Source organism: Misgurnus anguillicaudatus, chromosome 6 (genome assembly GCF_027580225.2).
Source record: "Misgurnus anguillicaudatus chromosome 6, ASM2758022v2, whole genome shotgun sequence".
NCBI classification, from domain to species: Eukaryota; Metazoa; Chordata; class Actinopteri; order Cypriniformes; family Cobitidae; genus Misgurnus; species Misgurnus anguillicaudatus.
Genome location: NC_073342.2, coordinates 755,248 through 783,198, shown reverse-complemented (window position 1 = coordinate 783,198; position 27,951 = coordinate 755,248). Strand labels below are relative to the sequence as shown.

The following is a 27,951-nucleotide window of genomic DNA, read 5'->3' as shown; positions in this document are numbered from 1 at the left end:
CGAATCATTATTCGTGTGTTTTCAGGCTTCACACACTCGTGCATGCGCGACAAAACCGGGTTTTAACCGCTCATTTAAACGACGCGTCGATCGTTTTTGTCACTATGTGCTCAGTTAATCTACATCAGTACACAGCTCCGTGTCTCACTCAGAACCTCAAGAACGCGCACTCACGCAGGAGGGTCACATTACACATTGTAGAGATGAGAGATAGAGAGAGAGGTAAGAATGGTGCACACGTCGAAAAAACTTAATAGAAGTCTAGAAACAAAGTATTAAAGCATGTATAGCCATGTCATTCATCTTATTACCATATGTTAACTATATAACTGGATACAACTTATTGTATAGTTTAATAAAATAATGTATTTTGATTAAACAAATCAATTACAACCTAACTATAGTGATTGTTTAACTAACTGATTTATAAGACATAGCCTATTGCTGAATAAGTATGTTGTTTTTCTTTGAGTCTTTTTGGGTAGTCTATCTTATGCCTAGAATTAGTCAAGTAGGTTGAGTCTTATAACTTCCTTCAAAGTTTGATCAATAGTGCATAATGACATGTTCAACAAATGCATATGGTGTCAGACTCATAGATTTGCATAATTTAAAGTTCAGGTTTTAAAGTTTGGGTCAACCTGTGGCACAGGTTTAAAGCTGAAACTTATAAAATCCTATCAGAGGTCCAAAATGTCATTGAAACACACCAGTGGCTTTGCTGTCATCAGGATTAAACATGTTACCCCTCGAACCCTCCCTCCTAACAGAGCATCCCCATAAAAAAAAACCAATTTAACCCCTGGACATATATACTATATTCTCATTATTTTTTAACACATCAGTAGTTATGCGCTGGCACAGAGTTAGACTCTTTTGACTCCACACAGAAACAGCAATGCGTGCGGCATGACAAAAGGAACATCCTGGATCTGTTTTTCGATCTTCTTTATTCTTTTTTTATGTATTATAGAAGTATCGGATCGGGACTTGGTATTGGCAGATACTCAAAATCAAATGACTCGGACTCGGACTCAAGGGCAAAAAAAACCTGATCGGGACATCCCTACTCTCTTTACTTCAATGCAGATTATATAAATAGAATTTGCTTGTTTAAAAGTAGACATTTCAGGCTTTCTTTGGATATGTGTATCATGTTTGTGTGACAAGTATTCACGGAGTTTCAACTGATTTTTGTAACGTGTTTTAAGAGACAGCTGGCGGAGACAGAAATGTCAGAATGCACACCCTGTTTATTTTCTTTATTTAACAAAAACACAAAGATCTATTGTTATTGTGAATGTACATAAATTAAAGAGGACCCTTCACAGTTTCAAATGATGTTAAGTGTATGATTATTAATGATGGAGTATTTTAAGTTGATTCTGCTATGATAAGGAGAAAACACGTCAAAACGCGGCGCCGCGTTTTTGAAACCCTGGGGGTTAAGGCAGACTGAGTCGTTGAACGGCTTCACACAAATTGTTTGGGGATCTCTGAGAAATGGGGTAATTTTAAATTTATATTTTGAGAAAATTGCAGTGTTTTTTGAGCTTGCATGCATTTAAACCTGTTGTCCGGGGCTTAGAAAGAGTGACAGGATGCTAAAATTGTCATCTTACTGGCTCTTTAATGTTTTTAAAACACTGACAGTGCTGTCCGAGTTCTGAAACGGCTCTCCGCATGTTTGTAAAATCTTTATCTCTTGTTTGTTACAAGTAAAGTATTTTTAGAGTGCAAACCTTTTCTTGCATATTTGTAAATAATTTTTTAGATTACACTGATTAGTGGGCTATCCATTTACAGCAATTAAAAGCCTGCTAATTTGACATCCATGACTGAAAGAAACCGATTTTTAAAGGTTTTAATACCAAAAAATATCAATTTCAATACAAATAAATTTTTTTATATCTAGCTTAAACTGGTGGTCTTCTTCCTTCTCTTAGTTTTTCAGTTTACAAATTCCGCCATCTAAACACGAAATAGGCATGGCGCCAGCGCAACTGGCTTTTTAAGGTGATGAGAGCTGAGCTGAAACTCTCATTGGTTTATTGCACATTACGCCCAAAACACGTCCATTACTCATTATGAGAATAGGAACAATTTTTTTAGACTGTGCGCTTGGCGCACAAACCATTTATCACGTAGTTAAATTAGCAAAAGTGGAATCGGGCACGCCTGTTTAGACCGTGCTCGTGCACTTTAGACAAATACACATAGATCTTTAAAATAGGGCCCTTTATCTTTACAGAACAAATCTAAAATACCAGTCTCATGCAAGGCATTATGGGAAACAAAATCTGATGAAAAAAACAGAAAAATATTGATGAGGATTTCTGGTTTCCAGAATTTGCATGAGACTGGTATTTTAGTTTAGTATTATTCTGTAAAGACAAAGACTTTTACCTTGAAGAAATTGTTGTTCGTAAACGTAAATCCAGTCCAGAATCAGGGCAGGCAGATAACAATCATAAACATTAATCCAGTCCAAGATCGGGGCAGGCAGATGACAATCGTAAACGTAAATCCACTCCAAGGTAATAACAAGAAAGCAAACACGGTATACACAAGGAAACACTCAGAAATGCAGCACGGGGCAAAGAAGACTTTGCAACTAGTGTGTGTGTGAATCCCAGGTTAAATAGGCATGCTGATATGCTACAGGTGGAGCGTTATCAGCATGCCATGGGGAATAATGTGAAATGCAGTCCGGTAAGACTTCGGGTGAATGTGAGGGTTGAGTATCGGGGGTGTTAACGCTGACATCCTACTGGTTATTTCTTTATATTGCATATTCAAATTTATTTTATACCTAATTACATTAAATTTGTATGCTTTTGTCACACGGTGACGATCTGTGGGCGGAACTAAAAAGTGAGGAAGATCGGTTCCGCCCGGAGGTGGTCTCCGCCTGGACGAATGAGCACAAACACCGGAACTTCCGGTAAACGCCGGGAGGCGAAATTAAGCCGTATTAGACACAGGTGCGAGAGATAAACGCGGCGATTGGGGATTGGATGATGAGGAGAAGCAGAGGAGCATAGAGAGAGCTGCAGAGATTCAAACAGGAGGCTTACAAACCGATTCGGTGTGTGGAAGCGGAGGTCCGGGTGAAGACGCATTGGAGAGCGGTGGAGGTTGCCATTTTGCTGGGTGAAGCAAGAGATAGAATGGGAAACACTGGGCTGAGTATTTTCAACATTCTTTGATGACTTTGAATGGAATAAAATACGTTCATCATTGTTGCATTGTGCAAACAGTTTGAGAGATTCTCACCGGAAGTGGCATTGAAGGCGATCGCCAACGGCAAGACACACGAGGGGTGAAGAGCACTCGACTCGCTAGGAGGAGAAGATATAAGGAGAGAGCATATCCGACACTGTGAGTACATGGGATATCATACAACAGCATTGTGGAAAGCCTACTGTTTCAGCAGATGTTGAGAGCCTTCGGTGTACAGGTTAGCGGCCCCATCACGGAGCAGAGTGTTGGGTGAGCCGGGAGACATTCATACTAGGGTTGTGCCGATAGACGATAGTATCGTGTATTGACGATCTTCAGACATATCGCCAATGGCAGGCTTTCATGGCGATAGTCATGACGATAGTTGGCGAATGGTTATTATTATTATTATCATCATAGTTTTACATTAACATCCACAATGCATGCTTTTTCTCGCATGAGGGTTTGTGTGCTTCACTTTACGCGGAGAGCTTGTAAAGAGAGAATTCCTTCTTGCACGTATCTGCACTTAATGCGCGCATCTTGGACTCCTTCTAGCACTAAATCCAGCGCGCCGCGTCATGAGCAGCTGCACTTCTCTCTGTCTCACGTGCACGCGCTCTCGCGTCTGTCCGAAGTCTAAACATAAACTAAAGTAGTAATCCTTATGTCTTTGTTCAGTTTAATGCGTTTCATGCGAGCTGAGGCAAACTTTACTTTTTGTTTAAAATATGACCCGCTGCATATTGGCGCCTCTCTCACTCTCGCGTACGTGCAGAGAGCTGCACTCTAATCCTGTTTATGATATGCATTGTTTAATATATGATTGTGTATAAAATATGATTGCGTTCCGCTGGACCAATGCGTTTTAAAAGGGCTCTTCTGAGAGCACCACTGCTTGACACGTGTAGCGTTCTGCAACAGCACTAAACAAATGCATTGAATTGTTTGTATGTGCGGGCACGTGTGGGTGTGTGGGTGTACGCAGATGCATGTTTTTAAAGTTATTAAGTAATCATGGTTAGGGTTTTAATGACGCGCTCGCATTAATGGCATCAGTTTTAAGAAGGTTACGGTCATGACGGTGTTGCTCTTGTTCTTTTTTGTCCACCCATTAAGTGACTTGTTGTTGTTATGAGTAAAAAATGAACAGATAAAAAAAAGAGTAAACTACTGCCCCGCCCCCCGATACTATCGTGTATCGCCGATCTCACAGGCTGACGATAGGACGATCTCAAAATAGGACATATCGCCCAACACTAATTCATACAGGAGACGTAAGCCGTTGCAGCAACGCCCGACGAGTCCCTAGACCAGTTTCAGAAGACTGTGGTTTCGACCCTATTTTCACATTAAGTGTGTGGAGTGCCGTGGGTGAGTCATTGTCCTTGCTGTGCATGTGTACACTTGAAATTTGCAGTGGGATGCTGTGTTTCTGTTGTCTGTAGTCACATTTGACTGGACGAGTCGTGGGAAACAAGAACTGTCGAGGCTGGTGGAGTGCCCCTTCTATTATATGCTGGTTTGCGAACCCGTATGAAGATTTGGATGTAACACGTTCTGCATAGACATCTGCTGGAGTTTCCTGGTTTTACGTAGGCGGTGGTGAACTGTACCAGTGGGACCAGACTGTTGTGAGTAGTGATTATAAAATTTGTGTATGCAACGAGGAAGTTGTACTGCTATCAAGAGCTGTGTGGATTAACCTTATTCGTTATGGAGCCTCTTCAAAGGTGCGCCCCTGTCCCGGTCTCTGGAACTGTAAAAGGAAGAGAGGAGAGGGAAGCGTTCGGCTCGGCGTGACGTTGGTGGATCCCCCTGACACATCAGATGCTTATGGGAAGGCCTGAGTGAAACCACACTACTACATAAGGTCTGTAAAGTTCCTTACTTCTCGTGTTGTGCCCTAGTCACCACAATTCCACCGCCAGGGAAACGTAGTCAAGGTAAAGTGGCTAAGGATAGAGAGATTGGAGTACCGCTGTGAAAAGTCCCAGTAATTTGCAACCAAACCACCAGAGTGCTACCCTAAAGCCCCCAGTTACCTGTGAGATACTTACCTTTGTATGCTGCTATCATAAAGCCCCAGTTACCTGTGAGATACTTACCTTTTATTCTGCTAACATAAAGCCCTAGCTACCTGTGAGATACTCACCTTTGTATGCTGCTACCATAGAGCCCCGGTTACCTGTGAGATACTTACCTTTGTATGCTGCTACCATAAAGCCCCGGTTACCTGTGAGATACTTACCTTTGTATGCTGCTACCCTAAAGCCCCCGTTACCTGTGAGATACTCACCTTTGTATGCTGCTACCATAGAGCCCCAGTTACCTGTGAGATACTTACCTTTGTATGCTGCTATCATAAAGCCCCAGTTACCTGTGAGATACTTACCTTTGTATGCTGCTATCATAAAGCCCCCAGTTACCTGTGAGATACTTACCTTGTATGCTGCTACCATAAAGCCCTAGCTACCTGTGAGATACTCACCTTTGTATGCTGCTACCATAGAGCCCCAGTTACCTGTGAGATACTTACCTTTGTATGCTGCTACCATAAAGTCCCCAGTTACCTGTGAGATACTTACCTTTGTATGCTGCTACCATAGAGCACCAGTTACCTGTGAGATACTTACCTTTGTATGCTGCTACCACAGAGCCCTAGTTACTTGTGAGATACTTACCTTTTTATGCTGCTACCATAAAGTCCCCAGTTACCTGTGAGATACTTACCTTTGTATGCTGCTACCATAGAGCCCCAGTTACCTGCGAGATACTTACCTTTGTGTACTGCTTCAAGCTCCCGGAGTACCCCTGGAGTCTCAGCAACCTGCGAGAAACTTACCTTTGTTCGCTGCTATAGGCCACTGAGGAGATTGGATCCGACCCTAGGACCCTAAGAAAGGCGGCGAAGACACAGATACAGGCGAAATACTGACTTGTGTTCTTTTCCCCCCGTATAGTCAAGACCAGGAAAGCGGGCGCCGAGAATTGGACCAGGCCGGAACGGGGTAAAACCATTTAAGATACTTACTTGTATTGTGCCTGTCCTCAGGATCACGACGCCACGGGCAGTAGTCCCCACTCGCAGTACTATCAGGAAGGGAACGTCCCTCTGAGGCCCTGGATAGAGACACAAGGAGGAAACAGTCATCAGTTGGCCAGTGGTAACGCACAGCGATACAGGTAGCCAGTCATCAGATCGGACATTTATTGTTTGTTTTACTCTGCTTTCAGGAGGAAGAGAAGGGCACCACGGGTCAACATAACCACAGGAGGAAGACCAAGGGTCATAAGGAAGGACCGTCCCCCCTTTCCCCTGTGGATACTCTTACCCCTGCACCGAGGTCCTCTTGGGCCCCGTCCTTCCCCCTAGAAGACAGAGGAGACCGTCTTTGTTTTAATAGTCCCCTTGTCCCCTCCCTGAAACCATTTTAAATAATTTAATAAAGCTTGTTTTAACTTTACTTACGCTCTGTGTGTCTGGTCATTGGGGTGGCTTTGGGACCTACTCGAGGTGGAAACTAGGAAGGGGCGTGACTCCATAGCTCCGCTCCGTGAGTCCGCTCCGACCTGTGACACTTTCGTACTTTCACTCAAGCAAATGTAAATTTTACGTAGGTAAAAGAAAGAAAGTACTAATATTATTTAATGTACTTAAATATTAAATGTATTTTTTTTATAATATAGTACTCAATATATAGTAGTATAGTTCTATAGAAACAGCTACGTCTGGCTCTCTTTCAGGATTTTTTTCCTCCCAAGGACTTTTTTCCCACTGGGTTTTTCTTCTAGGAGTTTTTCAACTACTTGGGAGTCAGCTGACATTAGCTTGGTTTAAAACACTGTTACATTATGTTATGTTACATTATTACTCCACTCACTAGTACAGATTAATCTTAGTCGCTGTACTTTGCCACATTGTTGTAGGATTTTTTCAGTTTTCTCCTGTTTTTATTAATATACAGCTGCTTTAGAACAATTAAACAATTGTTAAAAGCACTATATAAATTAAATTGAATTGAATTAAAACAAAAAAATATTATCTTTTAAAATGAAGTTTTTCTGAAAAAATTTTACTTTCGCCCCTGTTCTCCCCTACACATAACCGGACACCTTACATAAGTGTAGAATATACATACGAATAAAAATGGGATTGTATTTTACTTAATTCTTTACTAAAGAATCTATATACTTATAAAAATAAAATAATAAAGTATGTTTTTAAAAAAACATGTATTATAAATTGAGTTGGTTTGCAAAAACAGATAAGTTCCATTTGAAATTCTAAAATAAGCATTTTTATCAAGCTCTTTGGGGCGGTTTCCCGGACCAGGATTAGCTTAATCCAGGACTAGGCCTTAGTTTAATTAGGAAATATAACTAGTTTTAAACAACATGCCTTACTAAAAACATTACCTGTGCGCATCTTGAAGTAAAACAAAGGGCCCTGATGTATTTTAAGATCTGTAAGTGAAAGTTGTTTTCAGTTTTCAGTTTTCATCTAATTATTTTTTACTCTTACTCAAGTAAATAATTAGATTGTTTTTTTTACTTGAGTATTTTTTTGTATAAGTACTTGTATTTTTACTTGAGTACAGATTTTGGGTACTCTACCCACCTCTGCCAATCAGATAAGGTTTTACAACTTAAAATGTCCTGGAAGCGCACATTGGGTAAGCCAGGTGTCATTCAGCGCACCATAGGCTTTTGACTGTATTACGCCAAAACGAAGCCAGCCAATGCATAGCCAGCAAAGTTTTGATGGGCAGGGGTAGTAACCAATCATGAAACGATTACAAGGATTCACTTCACGTCAGTAAAAGGTACTTCTTGATTTAAGTATCATTCTCAAATTTGAATCACAACATGGTCAGACATTCAGTTTACCTATATGGTGTCCCCAAGTGTCTTACATGACCATTTCATACCTTTTTGCTAAGTGAATGTTATTTTTTTTAAAAACGGAAGTCATTTATATGTATATTTTACCTTGGTTTACTCTGTTTCTTTACTACTCTGAGATGTTATGACTATGCAGACGTTTTAGTTTGGGTTTGTCGTTTTTCAGAAAATGCTCAAAAATAGAAGTGCCGGCTAACAAAAACGCTGACGGAGAAAGAGTTAACAGAAGCCTGGCTTAAAACGGATAATTGCATTAGTTTATATGAATCCACCCACCCCACAAGACTATTATTATAAGCACAAACCTAGTTGAATGGTGAAACAGCCTCAGACGTCACGCCCACAAACTGTTGGCTGAACAGTATTGAAGGTCTGGCTACGCGAGACTATATTCTTATTAAAAAAATAAACTACTACTAAACTAATAAGTTGGGTGAGCGCGCCACCTAGTGAATAATTGCGGAAAATATGGATTGCTGTAATAACTTGTCATTTGCAGGAAAATGTTTTCTCTTAATAGATAACTCGTCAATTGTTGGGGAAAGAATAGTTAGCAAGACTGTAAACATAAAACCCTTATTTAAAAACAGCCATGGCTTCCAGAATTATTTAATTATTAAATGACACATAAAGCATGATGTTCTATAAAATCATTGTGTTTGTGGTGTGTCCCAGGGGATTAAAACATGCAATATATATTTTAGATATAGTGGAGTTATACTATTACTAGTAAGTAATAGTAAATATATTTATAAAGTTCAATATAGCCCTAATTCAGCAGTCACAACATTTAATGCAAATTCAGACTCTCTTTTTAAAATATTTTGGGTAGATTTGTACTATCATACTAATAGTTTTTGAAGTGGATTGCTGAACATTGCGTGTTTTATTTCCACTTTGACTTCTCTTTCGTTTTCATTCTGTGTATCTGTGCTGTTGTCCAGTTGACTTTTCACCTCAAAATGGCGGCCGCTGTTTACCACGACTGTCCAATCACAACCGGTTTTAAGAATAGTGTAGTAACCAATGAAATTTGAGATTACATGTAAAGAAATAAGTCCCCCCCTCGACTGCCAAAAAGAATTGTATTCGCGCAAGCAAGCAAAAAGTAGCAGGTGAGAGAGGATGCAGCGCGAGAGTGTGGGGATGATTTTGCGCGCGAGGGTTTAAAAGGAGCTCGCAATCTTTTGTTTCCTTGCTTGCAGATCTGTTAGCTCTCGCGATAACACTTTTGTATCAGTGATGCGCTCGATTCTTTTTGGCACCGAAATGCCATCATAGAACAGTCTCTTTAACCACTTTGCAGTGCTGAATGTTTTGGGTTCTGTGTTTTCACCTGGTGAACAGGAAACGTGACGGCCACTCCACTTGCCAGTCTTCAGACAGGTTCTGTGTGCACTTCCAGAGTGCTTGTAGTATGGTGAAATGCATTCATACTCAATGTGTGTGTAGAGATGGTGAAACCCATGTGGGAGTGCGGGTAGGCTGAGAGGGATGCGTGTTGGCCGTACATCATTCAGGAAATTGGTCATCCCAAATGAGGAGTAAAACTTATGTACAGCTGTTTTCCTGAGAAACAAAGAGAACAGGGGATTCATATTAGACCAAGTAAAGAAATCAAATCAAATATTCAACACATGTATTACTTGAAATAGTGCAGTTGTTTATACCTTGATTGGAACTGTGGAGGCAGAACTCTCTGTTTGACCAGTACAGAGACCTTGGGCTCTCGACAGGCTGTAAGTGAAAATATACACAATAAATAGCATAGTTACTGATTAAGCTTTGAATTTATCAGTGCAATATTTTGAAGATTTTATACTCTAAAAAAACACATTTCATATTGGATTGGTGGTTTTAGTAATATGAATATGTAATAATAATAATAAGTCACACCTATCACAAAGATATATTATCAAATAAACAGTATTAGAGAGTTCAATTAATCCTGAGTGAATTTCCATTCACTCAGTTTTGTTCTCGGGAATCTTAATATTCTGTACAAAAGCTTTTTAACTTTAGAATTATCTCTACTGAATATAAAAGAATACTTCATCCCAAAATGACAATTAGCCCATATCTGGCTCGCCCTCAAGTCATCCTAGTTGTGTATGACTCTTTTCAGCTTTATAATGTCATTGGATATGGCCCCATTTTAAAGCTCCAAAATACACCCATTTATCAAAAACAAATTTATTAGGTGGATACTGAAAGGGCTGGAGAGGATGTTGGGGTGGGCAAGGATGTCTTTAAGCCTGCAAAGTCAAGATTTGTAGTGCTAAAGAAGGGAAGAGTCTCCTAACTCTCACAGAGAACTTAAAGAGTTAAGAGTCTTGGAAAGATATTTGATGCGTCGCTCAAGGACAAAGATGCAATATGAGACACCTGTGAGGAGTGTGAGCAATGGTTGTAGAAAGTTGACAGGAGCGGCCTTCCATTGCAGTTTAAAGCTTGAATCTGTCGACACAGCATACAGTTCATATAATCCTTCAGCCATAATATGAGTTCCCAATCTCCACTGTCCACCAACTGGTGAGAGAAGTCAGCTGGTTTTTGCATAGATGGCTGGGTTTACCAAGAAGTATCGGTACCATCGCACTGAGCTCTTGCAAACTGAGACTCCCCTTGAAATCTATTGAGGAGGAGTTCAGTGAGCAAGAGTAACAGTGAGAACAGGAAGAAAGTGCAAAGCAGAAGCTGCAGTAGAAGAGGCTGATGTGTGGCTGAACCACAAAGTGTTCGTGGGAGAAGTTGCCAAAGGAAGATCTGGCCTTGGAAGCCTTGAAGTCCCATGTTTAGAGATGGAGAGACTACAGCTTATTCAGGATAAAGTCAGGGCAGTCATGGAAGGGGAGAGGATGACTAAAGCAGTAGCAATAAGATGGTAAGGCACCTGGATCAAATGAGACCAGGTATTTGAATGAAAGATCACCTGGAATGATCTGTGGAGAATGGATTTACAGGGTATTAGATTCCTTATTAAGACTGTCTATGATGTCCTCCCGAGTGTTGAGGAACAACCGGGCTGCCCCACTGTGAGAGAACTGGAACACTTGAACATATCCTGAGTTGCTGCATTAGAGTTCTTGCATGATGAGGTTCTTAGGACAATTGCAACCACCTGCAACACTCTCATCTGCCGAAGATCAGGGCTTTGTAGGAATGCTATTCACTTTGTCAAAGAAGAAGAAACACCAGGGGGCTCTACTTTACTGCACAGAATTGAAAGATAGAAGTAGACCTAAGAAAGCAGCTGTGGTTTTTCTTCCCATATCACAGAGACTACTCAGTTGCAGAGCATAATAGTGAGAAATATAGTCAGAGCGCAGAACAAGTTTTTATCCAAAGGCTGGATCAATCACTCTGTCTCGCTCTGGTTCCGCTCTGATACTGCTCACACCACGAGTCTAGGGCATGCACCAAAATATAGGCTGCATGGCGGACGTGACGCGGAGCGGGATTGCTGCAGGTTGATTTGCTTAATCATATCAGGTGCGGTCTAACCACACCAAACTGCAGGCCCTGTGAAGCAGTGAAGCAGATTTTGTAGGAGAATTAAATTGTAGGTGAGTGGAATTGGGTGAAGCAGTCTAGTGCAACTTTGAGCAGTGAAGCGGGATTAGCGAACACCCACGTAAGCGGGGATTGGAATTTATCACTGCTCAGCTCCTCTCACATGTTCTGCTCAGTGGTCTGATATTGTGCTGTGGTCAGACTCACAAAAGAACATTCTGATTCTTGAGGTCATGGTACCTGGGAAGAGCAAATGGAGGAAGCTTATGATCGGAAAAGAGCAAAGTATGAAGATCTGAGGAGTGACTGCCAGAGAAGAGGTTGGAGAGCTAAGTGTTGGCCTGTGGAGGTTGGTTGTCAGGACTTTGCTGTCCAGTTGCTGTGCAGGGCATACATGGCACTGGAAGTAACAGGAGAGGTGAAGGAAAGTGATCCCTTTGACCACAGACACAGCCTAGAAAGCATCTAGATGGATTTGGCTAAAAGGGGCAGATCCACAGGTTGCTGCTAGGGCACATGCAGGGTCTGATCAACCCTGGTCGGGTCGCTGGGGCGAGAGTGTATAATATTTAAAAGACCCAAAACACCCTGAAACTCTTGGAAATATCACTGATGATCACATAGCATCATAAAGATGTTTCTTTAAATATAAAATTTTTAGAACATGTTTTTGGAACATTAAAAATGCCAACGAAGTTAAAAATCACAGGATATTATTTAATATAATTTTGATTGTGTTTGTCTGAAAGCAGATAGTCATATATTTCAAGGATGGCTGTGGGGTGAGTAAAATATGTGTTAATTTAAATTTTTGGTTTAACTATTCTTTTAACTGCAGTTATGCATATAATTACACTGAATTAAGCTTTAACCTTTAAGACAGATGGGCTGGGTTCCAGTCCAGGTACCATTAGGCTGACACATCCTCCGTGCACTGCCGCTCAGAGCATAAGTGTGGTTGCAGAAAAACTCGACTGTTTCAGGAAGTTGGCCTGTTACCAACTCATAGTAACCATTATACAACGGTGCCAAAGGAGGACAATGTCCTCCTTTATCCTCTAAAAGAAAGACAAGAAAGAGCGAGTAGGTTAATCTGTGAGCACATGCACATGAAAATTATTTATAAATAATTGCAAATATTAATTATATAGAAAAGTATTGCAGACACATAATTATATACTGTTTTTTTCTGCTGCTGTCAAAGTAAGAGAGAACTGTTGGAGAAAGTTTGGTTATTGATGATAATGATTGCGTTAATGTGCAGTTAAAAACAAATTTGTTTATTATATAAACTGATCCAGAACATAACCTGCCCCGAGCGGGTTAGCAGATTAGATGAACACCACTCAAAGCCAATCTACTTTTATGGTTGCCAAAACCCTGTGTTGGCACAAATTAATTCTAAATTTATCTGGCTATCCAACTAAACCAGCTTTAGGCTAGAGACCCTAGAAGTGTTCATTCACAACAGAGTTGATTATCTTTGAGTACCGCACAAAGTACTTTTTCAAAAGAAGAGAGATATATTGAACTGAACTTTAGATCTGCAGAATGTAACATTTTCAGTATTCAATTCAATTTTTCAATTCAATTTTATTTATATAGCGCTTTTCACAATTGGTGATTGTTTCAAAGCAGCTTTACATTAATAGAAGCAGTGGAAAGCACAGAAAAACGACAGATAGCACAACATAATACACAATAGCACAAGCAGCTAAATTTGCTGCGGCTATGAATCAACATTATAAGCGTGCGTATTGCTAATGTAACGTAAAGAAGAGGGTGCTAAGTTAAGCCCAAGAAGGCTGCCTCCCCAGGTTGAAAAACCCCCTAGGAGAAAAAAAACCCAGGCTCAGCCGGGGAAGTAAAAAAAAAAAAAGTCATAGGAGGGAAATACCCTTGGGAGATATATTTATATATACATTGAAACGATTAAGGAGATTAGGCGGAGGTTAAGCGGGTTCTGCCGGTGGTCGTTGGTCATGCATCAGCTGGGCATCACGTTGAAGGTCTGCCGGTGGGTCAGAGGTGTGCCGACTTTCACATTTACCGGAACTGGGTCTGTTTGTCTCATTGTCCTCGGAGACAAGGACGAGACATAAAGAAAGAAAAACAAAACCCAATTAGTGTAGGGGCCATTCATATGTATACACATGTACATATACACAAACATATATATATATATATATATATATATATATATATATATATATATATATATATATATATATATATATATATATATATATATATATATATATATATATACACACACATACACACACATGTACACATACGTATTGAAGATACAACGTCAGCCCAGTGAAAGACTCTGCACAGTTTGGTTTAGGGAGAACGAGAAAAATGCACGGGACGGCGAATGTTTTGGAAATGGGTGCAGTGACACCCTTTTAAGGACTGAAGTCCCGCCCCCGACTAGTGGGCTTAACACCACAAGTCTATACTGTTGGACTTTAAGGCGTCCATCTGCATGTTCATAATTGGAGGAAAGACACAAATATCTAAATTGAATATTTATTGATCAGATATGAAAAAGTTTTACAGCGCGCCGGGTTGTTTCAAGGCCACAATAGGCAAGCAACAACCCCCAGCATTTGGGAAAACAACTATTTATAGAGTATGTGACGTCGATCTTCTTCTTAGAATCTCCACCCACAAAGGCTGCTTTTCCTCGTGAATCTGACTCCCTCACCACACCCAGTTTTAGCCTAATAGGCAAAGATAAACACACAGACAAAGGAAAAAACAACTGCTCTCCCCCAACTTTGAGAGTCCTGCAGTTTGTTTCTTCTCCCCCCAGTACTTTTCCACTTTACATATGATTGACTTCACATAGCATTACATATGATTGACTTCACATAGCATTTTATAATGCTTTCTTAAAAACAAATCATTAATAAAACATTCATTTATTCATAAAAAACAAACTGTAAGATAAAAGTGATTATTATGTAGAACACATTTCAATATCATGACATAATTTCATTATTCGTAAAATTGGTTATATGAATAAGGCACACATTAACTTCTTTAGATAGATAAACACATATTAAATCTTTTACTGCAATACTACTTCTAAGCAAACACTTTTATCATCATTAAAAAACATCTGTTCAGTATGTTTTCCCTTAGGGCTTTTTACAGCCCCCCTGGCTCCCACACACACATCAGCCACTTTGTGCCCTCGAGCATTTCATCCCTACATGTCAATGTCTTATTACAGGGCAATCTTCTACATTAGTCATGGGCACAAAGGCATAATCATTTATATATTTTAACACATTAATATTCATAGCAACATGTAATTGTATAAATCCAAACACCTCTACATGTAACAATCTGGAAATGAATGATTGCCAGTGAACTAATATCAAAAGCATGCACTTCTTTGTTTTCTCCTTAAAGCTTTGCTCTTATCTCCTTATCTCTTTGCTCGGCCACCAGCTGGAAATTCCTTCACTCAAGCTACCTCCCCCCAATAACCCTCCACACACAGACAGCTCTCTTGTACTCAGCACAGAAATCATTGTTTTAATAATACACATGAATTAAGATTATAAACAGCACGACTAATAAAATAAAATCAAATCCCACAATTCCCTCTCTTGACCTCTGAAAGAGGTCACACATTTTCTTATTCCTCCTCATCCAGGTTCTGTAAGCCTAATAGGGGCATGCTACATGGGGGTGGATTGTTCTCTTTTTTCTCTATTGCAGATACTATTAATCTGTTGCACAGGGATCTAAGACAGGGAATGCAACAACATCCACAGGTCACCAGGATAGCCACAAATAGACCAATGGACACTACTATAGAGGTTACTTTGCCCTCCACAGTCTATCATACTGCATAAATCAAAGGTGTATGACGTACTTGTGTAATTCAATTCAATTCCCCCATATCTCTGTACACACTAATCTTGTGATGTAGTTTTGGACCTTTTGTCAATTTTCAGATTACCTCCATTGTTTATGCTAAATATTATGGTGATTATAATTGCAGTATTAACCCCTAGGGCCCACAGAACCTTCCAATCTCCATATAGCTTCATCTCTGTGGAAAAATACACTTATGCCTATTGGCTTAATTCAAAAAACACTCTTAAATTGAAACTTAATAACAGGTAAGAGTATAGCAAAAGAAGTGAAACGATGGAAAAAACATACACTTATATGACGTTTACAATCACTTCTGTCAGGATCTCCACTACCTTATGGAAATCCAATTTATCTAACCCACACCCCAGTCGGGGCGTAGATACACTTGTTATTCCTTTTTTTTTTTTTTTTACACCAATCTCTCATGCATCTGAGGCTGTTGGTAAAATTCTCATATGTTGGTAAATCAGTACAGTTTTGTTTGGTTATTAAATGAAAAATCAATCTGCCGTCGTCCTCATGAGTAACTGCACATTCACCTGTGTGTTTGTTCTGTCTTACAACCTTTTGTGTACCGTACTTCGCTTTGAATTGTACGGCTATACCTGCTCCGTAGGCACAATCTGTGCAGTGTGCTAAAGGTTCTGTTCCTGGGCTAGGAAAAAATGTCAGCTTTATTATGCACAATTTTACAGAGTGTTTGTTGACTTTGTTGTTGGTGTTGTGTGAGTGTTACCCCTGATGTTTCACTTCCTGTTTGTTCTCTCTGTATTCCAGCTGATTTACTTTCACTTTCAACACTCTCCAATTGTGGGATTTGATTTTATTTTATTAGTCGTGCTGTTTATAATCTTAATTCATGTGTATTATTAAAACAATGATTTCTGTGCTGAGTACAAGAGAGCTGTCTGTGTGTGGAGGGTTATTGGGGGGAGGTAGCTTGAGTGAATTAATTTCCAGATGGTGTCAGAGAAAAGATATAAGGAGATAATAGCAAAGCTTTAAGGAGAAAACAAAGAAGTGCATGCTTTTGATATTAGTTCACTGGAAATAATTCAATTAAAGATTGTTACATTTAGAGGTGTTTGGATTTATACAATTACATGTTGCTATGAATATTAATGTGTTAAAATATATAAATGATTATGCCTTTGTGCCCATGACTAATGTAGAAGATTGCCCTGTAATAAGACATTGACATGTAGGGATGAAATGCTCGAGGGCACAAAGTGGCTGATGTGTGTGTGGGAGCCAGGGGGGCTGTAAAAAGCCCTAAGGGAAAACATACTGAACAGATGTTTTTTAATGATGATAAAAGTGTTTGCTTAGAAGTAGTATTGCAGTAAAAGATTTAATATGTGTTTATCTATCTAAAGAAGTTAATGTGTGCCTTATTCATATAACCAATTTTACGAATAATGAAATTATGTCATGATATTGAAATGTGTTCTACACAATAATCACTTTTATCTTACAGTTTGTTTTTTATGAATAAATGAATGTTTTATTAATGATTTGTTTTTAAGAAAGCATTATAAAATGCTATGTGAAGTCAATCATATGTAATGCTATGTGAAGTCAATCATATGTAAAGTGGAAAAGTACTGGGGGGAGAAGAAACAAACTGCAGGACTCTCAAAGTTGGGGGAGAGCAGTTGTTTTTTCCTTTGTCTGTGTGTTTATCTTTGCCTATTAGGCTAAAACTGGGTGTGGTGAGGGAGTCAGATTCACGAGGAAAAGCAGCCTTTGTGGGTGGAGATTCTAAGAAGAAGATCGACGTCACATACTCTATAAATAGTTGTTTTCCCAAATGCTGGGGGTTGTTGCTTGCCTATTGTGGCCTTGAAACAACCCGGCGCGCTGTAAAACTTTTTCATATCTGATCAATAAATATTCAATTTAGATATTTGTGTCTTTCCTCCAATTATGAACATGCAGATGGACGCCTTAAAGTCCAACAATACCCACCGAGCTTTATTGAAATCCGGACGAGCAAGGGAGTAAAAGGGAGACGGGGACGTGACTGCGCCAGCCATCTCCCTGATGCCTGTCTGGGCTTCACAGTACTCCCCTACTCGACTCAGAAACCTCAGGAGAAGGGCCGAGCAAGTGATAACATAATGCCATACATAACTTTCAATCACTCCTCTGCGCTTGGCAATTAATGGCCCGATTCGGGTTTTATTGGTCTAGTTTTGAAGATTTTGGCCTTGTATTGTGGTTTGTATGTGCACAGAGTAGCGTTTCTTTTCCTTATATGTAGCCTTTTCTATTTTATACGTGACATTTGTTTTTGAAAGTTTATGCCCGGCTCATGGTTTGCTGCACATATGTAAACGAGTAAGGAGAGATTAAACATTTTTCTTAAGAATATTAATAGCATTTGCCATGCTTTGAAGTGTTGACGAAAATGAGGATTTCGTTTATTTATTTATTAGGTTGTTCAAGCTATCTATTGTGAGATGAGTACCATTAATAAAACAATTATGTGAATGCCTTGTTAAAGAGAAAAGTTTTAAGTCTAGATTTAAAGGTATCTATTGTGTCTGATTCTCGGACAACGGTTGGCAAATCATTCCAGAGCTTAGGGGCTAAGTAGGAAAAGGATCTTCCACCTTTAGACACTTTTGATATTTTAGGGATAACTAAGAGACCAGAATTTTGCGAACGCAGTGCACGTGATGGATTGTATTCTGAGATATGAGGGTGCTAGGCCATTTAAGGCTTTGTAGGTGATAAGTGATATTTTAAATTGTATGCGATAATTAACTGGTAGCCAGTGTAATGATCCCAGAATTGGACTTATGTGGTCATACTTCTTAGATTGAGTAAGCAGTCTTGCAGAAGCGTTTTGAACTAGCTGCAGCTTGTTTACCTGATTTGCATGGCATCCCCCAAGTAGCGAGTTACAATAGTCTATTCTAGAGGTCATAAAAGCGTGGATAAGCTTCTCTGCGTCAGATGTAGACAGCATATGGCGAATTTTTGAGATATTTCTAAGATGGAAGAATGCTGTGCGGCAGACGTTGCCGATATGACTATCGAAGGATAAGTTGCTGTCGAACATCACACCTAAGTTCCTAACCGAGGAAGATGACACCGCAGTGCAGCCATCTATGTGCAACTTGTAATCTGACATATTATGTTTGTAGCGATTCGGTTCAATAATAAGCATCTCTGTCTTATTGGAGTTGAGCTTAAGAAAGTTATGTGCCATCCAGTCACTAACATCGCTAATGCAGTCTGTTAGCTTAGAAAACGTGTGGGTTTCGCTGGGATGTGAGATGTAAAGCTGGGTATCATCCGCATAGCAGTGAAAACTTATGTTATGTTTCCTGATAATGTCTCTTAGGGGTAACATATATAACGAGAACAGGATAGGACCTAAAACTGATCCCTGCGGTACACCATATTTAACCAGGGAGTGATATGACTCTTCCTCATTTACATAAACAAAGTGATAGCGATTGGTTAGATACGACCTAAACCAGGCTAACGCCTGACCACTGATACCAACATAGTTTTCTAGTCTATTGAGTAAGATTGTGTGATCTATTGTGTCAAAGGCTGCGCTAAGATCTAGTAATATAAGGATTGAGATTTCACCACGATCGGATGTTAACAGGAGGTCATTTGTAACTCTAAGCAACGCTGTCTCTGTGCTATGGTGGGACCTGAATCCTGATTGGAACTTTTCATACGTACTATTATTTGTCAAGAATGTGCTTAACTGGCTTGCCACTACCTTTTCTAATATTTTTGAGATTGGTCTGAAGTTATTAAGCTCTCCCTGATCAAGCTGTGGTTTTTTAATCAGCGGTTTAATAACTGCTAGCTTGAAAGCTGTTGGAACGTATCCTATTTCTAGCGATGAGTTAAAGATATGTAGTACCGGAGTTGACACTACAGGGAATACCTCTTTAAGTAGTTTTGTGGGAACGGGGTCTAATATACAGGACGATGATTTGGATGATGTGACTAGTTTAGAGTGCTCGTCTATTGTAGTAGGTTTAAATGAATCAAGATGTTCATATGGTAATCTAGTGTTTAGTGAACTAATGGGTAGAGTGATGGCTGCTTGGGTAGTTCCGATGTTTTCCCTAATAGCCGTAATTTTGTTAGAAAAGAAGTTCATGAAATCGTTACTATTGTGTTGAAGTTTACTATTGGTTTCTGTTTGTTCCTTGTTTCTTGTCAGTTTTGCAACTGTGCTAAAGAGGAAACGAGGGTTGTTATGATTTTCTTTAATAAGCGTACTGAGATAGGTAGATCTGGCCGTTTTTATAGCCTGTCTGTAGTGTTTAACACTCTCTTTCCATGCTGCACGCCATACCTCTAACTTTGTGCTTCTATAATTTCTTTCCATTTTTCTAGCTGCTTTTTAAGAGCAACGGTGTGATGGTCATACCATGGAGCTGGCGGTTTTTCTTTGATTTTCTTTTTTTGAATGGGAGCAACGGCCTCCAGTGTGTTAGAACAGACATTGTTCAGATTTTCTATTACAGTATTTAGGTCGTCACAGTTATCTGCTACATGTTTCATTTGGGACAGGTCTGGAAGAGTGCTAATAAAGCTATCTTTAGTGGTGGAAATTATTGTTCTGGCTAATCGGTAGCATGTTGTGGATTGAGTGATCCTATCTAGAAGTACAGTGTATGACACAAGGTAATGGTCAGAAACTGCATCACTCTGAGGTGATATTTCGATGTCATTAATATTGGTCAGAAACTGCATCACTCTGAGGTGATATTTCGATGTCATTAATATTGAGTCCGAGTGACAGAATTAAGTCTAATGTGTGCTTACGAGTATGCGTGGGCCCTGACACGTTTTGTTTAATACCGAGAGAATTTAGAACATCCATAAACGCACGTCCTAATGGATCTTTTGAGTTATCCATATGAATATTATGCTATGTCCACACGAAGACGGTGCATCCCCTATCCGATCATTTTTTTTCCTTGCTCTAAAAAAAAAAATCCGTACACACGAAACCACTGAAACCGACTGAAAGCGGTGTAGTATATATGCCGGACCAGTATGGGGCGCTGTAATTCTGCCACAGATATACACCATACACGGAGAAGAAGACTTTGAGCATGCGCATAACCAACGTATGGTGTTGTCTATTATCGATTGTTGGTCACCACAATTGCATAGAAGCAATAGATTTTGCTGTAATAAAGCTAGTAGGCTTTAGTAGCTTCTGTAGCACGAACACAATCATGTAGTCCACTGTTATTGTTGCTGCTGTTACGTGTGACGCTTCCGACACGTGATGTGATGACGTTTTCGCTTCACAAAATATACGGATTGGCTGTACAGACGAAACCGCAAGGGTGTCGGTTTCAGATTTATCCACTTTAGGACCCGGTTTCAAAAAATAGCGGATTCAGTCTCCCAAAACGCCGGATCCGTGTGGATGTAACGCCAATACGATAACAAATTTATACGTATGCAGTGATACGCGTCTCCGTGTGGACAGCCCCTTAAAATCCCCAACGATAAGAGCTTTATCTACAGTGACTACAAGCTCAGACAGGAAATTTGCTATTTCTTTAAGGAAATCTGCATGGTGGCCCGGAGGTCTATAGATTGTAGCTAAGACAAAAGAAAGCTGTTTGTTGTTACGATCAGTTATTTCCATATTTAATAACATTAGTTCAAATGAATTAAATTTTAGTTCAGATTTTTGGTTAACTTTAAAAATGTTGTTGTATATTGTAGCTACACCGCCCCCTTTCCCCTTTAATCGAGGTTCGTGTTTATAATAATAGTCTTGTGGGGTGGATTCGTTTAAACTAATGTAGTCATCTGCTTTAAGCCAGGTTTCTGTTAAACAGAGTGCATCTAAGTTTTGGTCATTAATTATTTCATTAACAATAGGTTCTTTATTGGTAAGCGATCTAATGTTAAGAAGGCCGAATTTTAACATTCGAGGTTCATCTGGTAATGTATTGTTTTCTAATTTTATGTTAATCAAATTTGTACGTGATGTGGCAAGCGGTGCTCTGTATTTGCTTGTTCAGGGAACAGATACAGTTGAAATGTGTTGATATTCTGGTAAGATCGACTCGAAGTGCTGGGATATATGTGATCTTGACATATCATGCCAGCTAACAGACGGACGGTTAAGCTGATCCGTCTGTTTTCTGACCTGGGCCCTGGATAGTCAGACTATATCAGAATTAAGACTATTAATCTGATTTTTGGTAGGTATAGCACTTCCTTCTGATGTCGGATGAAGGCCATCTCGGGTTAGGAGGAATGGTCTCCCCCAGAAATGCTTCCAATTGTCTATAAACCCTACATTATGCTGAGGGCACCACTTTGACATCCAGCCATTGAGAGACACTAATCTACTGTGTGTTTCATCTCCCCGGTAGGCGGGGAGGGGACCAGAGCATATTACATTGTCTGACATTGTTTTTGCAATTTCACACATCTCCTTAATAGTATCTTTGGTGATTTCCGACTGTCGGAGTCTGGTGTCATTTGTGCCGGCGTGAATAACAATCAAACTTCCGCTTAGCATTAGCCAGCACTTTAAGTTTGGAACTAATGTCAGACGTTCTGGCTCCCGGTATACAGTCGACTAGGGTGTTTGGTGCCTTAATGTTAGTGTTCCTGAGTATAGAATCTCCAATGACCAGGGCACTTTTAACAGGTGTTTCAGCTGATGTATTCCTTAGGGGATCGAATATGTTAGAAAGTACCATAACGTTATGGGTCTTAGATGGACGCGGTATATGACTATGCCGCCTGACAGTCACCCAGTTAGACCGCCGACTTGACTCTGATGTCGGAACCGAGCCATGTGTATTTTGATAAACACTATGCGCGCTCGATACAGTATTTGTAATGTTTACATTAGCCTCTGATGTTGGAACCGAGCCATTCGTCTTTTCGCTCGATACAGTATTTACAACAGTAACATTAGCGGTTTTGCTATCCTCAACTAGCGTTCGGATGCGCGATTCTAGTTCAGCAACCTTCTCAGTTAATCTTAATACTTCAATACACTTAGTGCATGTAAACCCCTCTATGCTAACAGCAGAAGCTAAACTATACATGTGGCAAGTAGTACATGTTACAATAACAAGCGGAGTCTTACCGCTTTCATGCTGGGCGATGGCGTCTTCATTTACCCGAGCGCGCTCCGCGGAGCTGCATCGCGTGGGGTGTTCGGTTGTGACACGCCTCAGTCGCCTGCGAACATCTGGGTCCAGGTTGATGTGGGGCATGCTGAATCTCCGAAGGCCGGGCAGCGGCTCCTCCACAGCTTCCCGATCGCTTTCATGTTGGGCAATGGCGTCTCCGTTCACTCGTTCATGGTCCGTGAAGCTGCATTGCGTGGAATGCTTGTTTGTTGCACCCCTGGGTCACTTGTGGACGTCCGGAGACAGGGTGAAGTGGGCGCTGTAGCTCGCGTTGGATCTGCTCAAACCGATCAACTCCTCCACAGCTTCCCGCTCAGGCGAGGACAGGTCAGAAAAGCATATATCAGATGAATCCGCCATTAGATCGGAAAATGTTAGCTTCAGTCGGCAGCGTTTGTTGATGCTAGCGGGCTATATGCTAACACTGGGTGTTTATTAGTGATAAATAGTTTCACGTGGTAGTACTGCTCAATAATCGTCATGGTAAAGTATTCCTAGGTAAAACTAATAAGTTATATTATATAAATAGGAATAAGATAGTAAAAAAAAGGATTTTAGATGAAGAACTCGACGGAGCTCTGATGCACGATCTGTTCAGCGTGATCTGTATAGCGTGACGTCACTTAGCGCTACCTATAGTTCTATCACACACAAACATCTGTTTTTATACCCTGTTTAAGGATAATTTACTTATAATTTGAACCTGTACAGGATATACAAACTGGAAAGCATTAAGGATGGTAAGACATCACAAAAGCTCACTGTATCATTTAAGCTGGAAGATCTCATTTCTCCAACCATTCATCAATTTCCACATCCTTTTTGATGCCTATAAATGCCATGTTGTTTCTAACAATCTTTGCAAAGTACTGTCTGTACCTGTTACAGTTATTGACTTATTACTACTGAAAAGTCAATAACAGTTTTTATGTAAAAAAAAATACATATATTCATATATTTATTTGTCAGATGTATATACAATACATTATGCAAATCAGTACAAAAGGTTCCCAGATGTAAATTTTTTCCTTCAATTATTTAAATATTCTTCTTTCTTGTCATATATGTATATATGTATGTTTGTATGTACACAGAGCTCCTGTAAAAAAAACACAACAAATTCCTTGTGTGTGTGTGTGCACAAAGCGGAAAATAAACCTCATTCTGATTCTGCTGTTTACTATTGTTTCATGTTCTGCTTCATGTATGTATAATTGGTTTGCCTTGATTGGCAATTGGATTTTCCCCCTCTTTATTGGTTTGTCCACGTGTTTATTGGTCACTGCCTGCATTTTGACTATGTTTGTTTGTCTCACGATTTGAAATGGTCTCCTTTGTATTAAAATCATTAGAACTTTAAGGATAAGACCCAAGCGTCTGTCATTTTTTTGCTTTCTTGTCCTTGTTTTTTTTTTCTTGAGGCAGGATAATGACAGGGCCATGTAGGTAGCACATGGCCTTTTGTTTGGGCTGTTTGCTTCCTTGCCCTAGCCTGGCTCTGCCCCTCCTACGTGCTTCCGCTTAATTTTCATTTAGCTTCAGTACAACGTCTGGGACTGCTGTGTAGAGTTTCGTTTTCTCCGGCAAAAATCTGCAGGTCCAATCAGCGAACAGAGGGGGGTGGCTAAGAACGATGATGTTGAGGTCGTGTGCCAGACTGAGTTACATACAATGGAGCATGGCCAGGCTCTATGTACAAATGAAATGAATGTACAAGAGTCTGGTTGGACCAGGCTATCCTTGCCCCTCGTCTCCTCGTTAATCACCTTGTTATACTGTAGTTTCATGATTGTCACCTGTTCCCCTCTTGATTTGCTTCCTTATTTAGGATTGCTTCCTTGTGTTTGCTGTCCTGTGCTCGTTCGTTTAGCAAAACATCCTAGTCTAGTCTAGTCTAGTCTCAAAGTTGTACTTAATGTCAAGTTTCTGTCTAGCCTTATTTTTTTTCCTGTCTAGCCTGTCCTTTTAGTTTATCTAGTCTTTTGTTGCTTTGCCCTCTCATGGGTTTTGATTCCTGTTTATTAATCAAATCAGTGTTCATTTAAATCTGCATTTGAGTTTGTCTCACTATCTCCACAGACGATCAAAGATTCACTGCTCCAATATGCCTTCTGTTACGCAGAAAGATATTAAAACTATTTCAAGGCCAAATTCAATAATTTATGTGCAGCATAAAACTGAACATTTTATGCAGTACATCCATTTTAAGCACAGACCTGTGCAGACCTGGGGCCCATTTCAGAAAGGTGGTTAAGTGAAAACTCTGAGTATGTTAACCCTGAAAGGAGGGAAACTCTAAGTTTTCCATTTCAAAATGGGAGGTAGGTTAAACCTGAGACAGCGGGGTGAGTCAAGCCTGTTTCAGAAGGAGAGGTAACTTGTTCTCAGAGTCTCAAATGTCATGTACTTTTATAGAGGATCCTGTAGATGATGATGTTGCATTTATTTGTAGAAAGTTAGATTTATGTTGTGAGTTTTTTGTGACCCCAAGTGGATTTTTGTCATAAACACTTTTATTTAGGTGAGTGGTATTATTTTTCTTTGCAGTCATTTTAGATATATAAATATCCTTACATGACTAATAATGACTTAATGACCTTACAGCCTTTGTGTGCTCTTACATCTGAACAGTTGCCTTTACATTTCTTATGAATCCACTTATCAGAGTCGCTGGTCTAGTGGGTAGTGCTGTGTGCAGTATTTAGGGCAGATGTACTGTCTGTGACCTGAGTTTGAATACCGTCTCGGCATGAGTTTTGAATACCGGTTTTATTCATGACAAACATTTGTAAAGTTCGTACCTTTTATGCCAAAGTCTTAGGCCTATTTTTTTTAGCTAAGCTGCTGTCATATTCTTTTGTCCATGGCATTGCATCTTCATGAAAATGAATTTTAGGTGTAATAATGTACAGTCCTCCTCAGTTTATTTACTTCTGATATTTTAACAGTGATGAAAAATTAAATGTATTTATTTACTAGAGTAGCAATTTCCAACAACAACTCTTTTCTTTAAAGTATATGCTCGTAGTTGCTGTACAGTTGCAGCAACACATTCAGTTTTAGTAGTAAAAACGATTTAGACCTCTTTTTTACGTGCTTTGCCATGGCGAATCGTAATATCGGCTTTTCATAGTTGTTGTGCACGCGCTTAACTCAGAGTCAACCTACTCAGAGTCAATTAAACTAACTCAGATCAGCTGTTCTGTAACCGAAAACTCAGATTTTCCCATCTCAGAGTAAGTCAACTCAGAGTTTTAACTCAGGTTGAACCTCCTTACTGAAACGGGCCCCTGGTAAGATTCATCATGTTGGACAAGTTTTATGGTTTTACGTTAATACAATATTTATTTCTTTAACCAACCCAAAGCATTTGTGTGTTGTAAATATGTTCTGGAGAGGCAGCCATGTGGCATACCTGTCAAGTATCCCGTTTTGGCCGGGAAAGTCCCGTATTTTACCCTTCTTTCCCGCCGTCCTCCCTTATTAGTATTTTCCCGTAAATCTCCCGTATTTTAACCTGCGTTATTACAAAAATAATAATGCCCGGGGGGAGTAATAAAAAAACATTCCCAATCCCAGATCGCTAAAGATCCACTGATTCCGCTAATCCACTTTGCGTTTTCCCGCCCGTTCCGCAGCATCTCTGTGTGCACTCTCTGCCTGGAGAGCAAAGACGACAGTTTCTGAAGTTCGTTGCATTAACAGGTAGATTTATTACATTATATCAGTTGTTAAACCGGATATTTGGAAGTTTGTTTATACATTTTTTCCGGTAATGATTTGCTGTCTGTGTTCTAAAAGTGCTAACAACTTAGCAAGCAAACAGCAACAAAATATCCACATTCTTAGTATTATCGTTACAATGCTTGTCTAATGAATTAAATGTTCCCAGTCAGACCTAAGTTAATATAAACACTAAATTTGCTGTTGTTGGCACACTTTGTAGACAAAAAATACAAAAAACACCAATGCCTTCACAAAATAAAGACGAGAGAACGGAAAGGGAGGCTGGTAAAGGCAGTTCAACATTCCAAACATTGATTCAAAGCTCCATCAAGCCAGCAGGCATGTGTGTGTGTGTGTGTGTGTGTGTGTGTGTGTGTGTGAGAGAGAGAGAGAGAGAGAGAGAGAGAAAGAGAGAGAGAGAGAGAGAAGGAGAGAGAGAGAGAGGTAAGAATGGAGCCCACGTCGAGAAAACTTAATAGAAGACTAGAAACGTGTTAAGGACTTACCCCCCAGTCACATTAGCTACAAGCGACAGAGACAGAGCGACAAGCTACCATTCATTTTCAATGGAAGTGGCCGTTTGCCAGCTACGAGCTCGCCGCTGCGCGAGCAAGGCGGGGCCAAAATAGACAAGCAGGCTATTTTATGCAAATGCTGAGCGATGCGACAAAGCGACTGCCAATCGTAGTGAAGGAGCAGCGTGACGTAGGTCTGTGGTCGAGTCTGAGAAAATTATTCAAGATGGCGGAAAATGCGTATTTATGTATATATCTGATAAGTTTGGCATTTTATCTCATATATTTTGTTACTTTTATCGAGAAATAAATACTTTTAAATCCAAAAACACCGTTCTTGTAACTTAACAATACCTCTAAAGTGACTTTTGATACCACTTTTAGAAACTAGCCAAGGAACGCCCATCAACGAGCGCGTGTCGCTCTGTGTCGTTCACTTTTGTAGCTAGACAGCCAGCGACCAGCAGTAGCAGAGCGACGCGATCTCATTCATTTCAATGGAAAACGGGCGACTTCCGGCGGTACGAGCGAAACCGTATGGGCGTGTCCAGCGACGCGAGAAAGTTAAGAAAATTAACTTTATGCAAATGTCGAGCGAATTTCGGGAGCGACTACCAATGAGAACGAAGCAGTGGAGTTCACATCATCCTTCTCTCGTCAGTTATTGGCATGGATGGTACTCATTTGTGTATGACAAGCAGATTTAGAAACGACTCATTGAAAAAGACGGGCGATACACAGCGATAACATCGCTGGCTGTCTGAATGCAGCGTAAAGTATGTATGTCACTCTGTTGTATTCGTAAATCAAATGGAGACGGTGATTTCTTTCAACACTTTACTTTAACTTTTTTGCATCACTTATTACACTCATAGCACGCTCATCGTCACACTTCTTCTCCTCTTACCACTACACATATTGCATTCATTTGACCCCTCCTAGTGCCACCTACTGGTGGGGAGCATATGCATAAATGTCAGTATCTGCAAACACAACATTTCCCCTGTTAC

The 27,951-nt window shown here is 40.0% G+C and overlaps 1 protein-coding gene across 7 annotated transcripts in view; it reads right to left on the bottom strand.

The window, feature by feature from the left end:
* pamr1b (peptidase domain containing associated with muscle regeneration 1b) overlaps positions 1–27,951 on the bottom strand; it is a 174,404-nt gene that overhangs the window by 29,954 nt on the left and 116,499 nt on the right. For 5 of the 7 annotated variants that reach the window (XM_055192300.2, XM_073868331.1, XM_055192297.2 and 2 more), the window contains 3 exons: positions 12,513–12,698; positions 9,798–9,864; positions 9,464–9,696 (listed from right to left, as the gene is read on the bottom strand). The exons of 1 other annotated variant lie outside the window; for it this stretch is intronic. In XM_055192300.2, the coding sequence (XP_055048275.2) occupies positions 9,464–9,696; positions 9,798–9,864; positions 12,513–12,698 (486 nt within the window). The remainder of the gene's footprint in view (positions 1–9,463; positions 9,697–9,797; positions 9,865–12,512; positions 12,699–27,951) is intronic. One more of the 7 variants, XM_055192299.2, reaches the window with a different exon arrangement.